This window comes from Tarenaya hassleriana, unplaced genomic scaffold, assembly GCF_000463585.1.
Source record: "Tarenaya hassleriana unplaced genomic scaffold, ASM46358v1 Cleome35, whole genome shotgun sequence".
In the NCBI taxonomy this organism is placed as follows: domain Eukaryota; kingdom Viridiplantae; phylum Streptophyta; class Magnoliopsida; order Brassicales; family Cleomaceae; genus Tarenaya; species Tarenaya hassleriana.
Genome location: NW_010966617.1, coordinates 139656 through 141859, shown reverse-complemented (window position 1 = coordinate 141859; position 2204 = coordinate 139656). Strand labels below are relative to the sequence as shown.

The 2204-nt window shown below is 41.2% G+C and overlaps 1 protein-coding gene across 1 annotated transcript in view; it reads left to right on the top strand.

Annotated features, from left to right (window-relative positions):
- Nucleotides 1–490: 490 nt before the first annotated feature.
- LOC104821924 (LEAF RUST 10 DISEASE-RESISTANCE LOCUS RECEPTOR-LIKE PROTEIN KINASE-like 1.1) overlaps nt 491–2204 on the top strand; it is a 3170-nt gene continuing 1456 nt past the window's right edge. Inside the window, 4 exon segments of the mRNA XM_010552953.2 lie at nt 491–1473; nt 1602–1637; nt 1765–2019; nt 2121–2191. Coding sequence (XP_010551255.2) covers nt 792–1473; nt 1602–1637; nt 1765–2019; nt 2121–2191 — 1044 coding nt within the window. The 5' untranslated portion in view covers nt 491–791.

Sequence of the window (2204 nt, the reverse complement as noted above, 5' to 3'; positions counted from 1 at the left end):
CCATACAAATTATTCATCAATAGGATATTGTTTGATAAGAGAATGTTCTCTCAGTCATGGATTTGATAATACGCTCAAAAAGTAATTTCAACTCCTTGATCTTTGATATACTATATATATATATATTCCAATTGTTATATATCATAAAATCTTGATTTTTTATCTTTGTTACCGCTAATGGACCGATAATCAAAACCGACAATAACAGTATGTCTGTTTTTTTTTTCTAACCTTTTAATCATGAAAGACCAAGATTTTCCAATCTTCTTGATGGTTCAAACACTCCTCGAAGACCCATTAAAAGTGGGTTAAAATCAAAGATTTCTAAAAAAAAATTCTTAATTTTCATGGCGGATGGTGTTTTTGTCAAAATCTTGAACATCCAAAAATGTCAACTTTAATAGCCATCTCTAGTCAGAGTCGACGTTCAAACCCATCTCCAATATTTTCAATAATTCACCAAAAAAAAAATCAACGACTTTTCTTTTAAAAAAAAAAAAAAAAAAAAACTTGAGTTTACTACGTCATTCTTCTTCTTCTTCTCCATCTTCTTCTTCCCCCAATCTCCCCAAATCTTTCCTTTTGATGTCTCTGGTCTCCCCCTCCAAGTCAACTTGCGTGTTGTGGCACCATATTCTATAAAGAAAAAAAAAACAAATATGCCGAGAAAAAAAGGGTGAATCACTAGATTCCGACCCATCTCAGATCAGAAAGGAAAGTTTCGATCTTTCCCCTGTTCTGTCCGAAAAATCTCTCCTTTCGAACTGGGTTCGAGTTTTTTTTTTACAAAGATGGCGACCATCTCTGTGTTTGCCTTATTTCTTATCCTCCACTTCACGTCCCTTCCCGTGTCGGAAGCAACGAACAGAAGGACCCGGCGGGAAAGATGCAACAGTCCGTTTACCTGTCAGAGCCTCCACGATATGAAGTTCCCTTTCTACTCCACTCAGATGCCACCGGACTGCGGCCTGTTCATGGTGAATTGCAGCAAGGAGGAGCCTCAGATACAGCTGAAGGAAGGAGGGAAATGGTACAAAGTCGTGGACATATCTCAGGGAAACAACATCATCGTCACCGACCTCGAGCTCGAGCGAGCCTTGAGTTCTTCCAACTGCAGTGACTTGTCGAGCTTTTCTCTTCCAGATACGCCATGGCTGCGGCTGAAAACTGTGTACAGATGCAATCAGAAGGCTGATATCAGCTCCAGCAAGAGATTTTCTTACCACAATTGCGAAGCGGGCGGATTCTTCTACGCTTTGCCGGAAGATAGCATGGACAAGTTTCCTCCCGAATGTTCGGCTTTCAAGATTCCGGAGATCTGGGAACCGAGCGAGAGCAATAGAAACATATATTTAAATGCCACTTTCTCTGTAAATATAACTCCACTGGGTCGGTGCTATGGATGCCATTACAGAGGGGGAACATGCTCCATCAACCATGAGAAGAATATTACATGCGTTGGAGGGGAGAAAGGTTAGGAATTTGAAGTTTGAATGTCACTTCTCTTCTCCAACACACACACACATATATCTCTATAGATTGATGGGGTTTCATGAAGTTAAACTGATGAAAAAGCTGCAATCTTGATCTCTGTGATGCAGGTGGAAGCAGTCAGAGAAGGATGGAGCTCGGACTAGGTAAGCAAGAGATACTCTTGTTTTTCTGTTCTGTCTTAAAATAACGTTTAGAGCAAAGCCATGTATCATGTATGCACCTATATATGTATCAAGCTCGGACAGTTCAATCTCTCTCTTAATGGTCCAGGAATTGGCGGCTCTCTGGCGTTGATAATCATCTTGGCAGCTCTGCTAATCATTCCACGGTTCTTCAGAAGGAGAAATGGTTCAGATTTCATCTCTGGAAATGATTCATCTGACCGGTACTCGAAATCCGATGTCGAGTCCAGCCATGTCTTCTTCAAGATACCCGTCTTCTCCTACAAAGAACTCGAGGAAGCCACAAATAACTTCAGCGGCGACAGATTGCTCGGGGATGGAGGCTTCGGAACTGTGTACTATGGTAAGAATATGAAACAGACAGAATCTGTCTGCATCAACAAATGTACTATGAAGTAGAGAAGCCATGTCTTAAATCTATATATCCTCGTTGTTTCGATCCAGGAAAACTTCAGGACGGGCGAGAAGTTGCGGTGAAACGTCTATACGAGCACAACTTCAGACGGGTTCAGCAGTTCCTAAACGAGA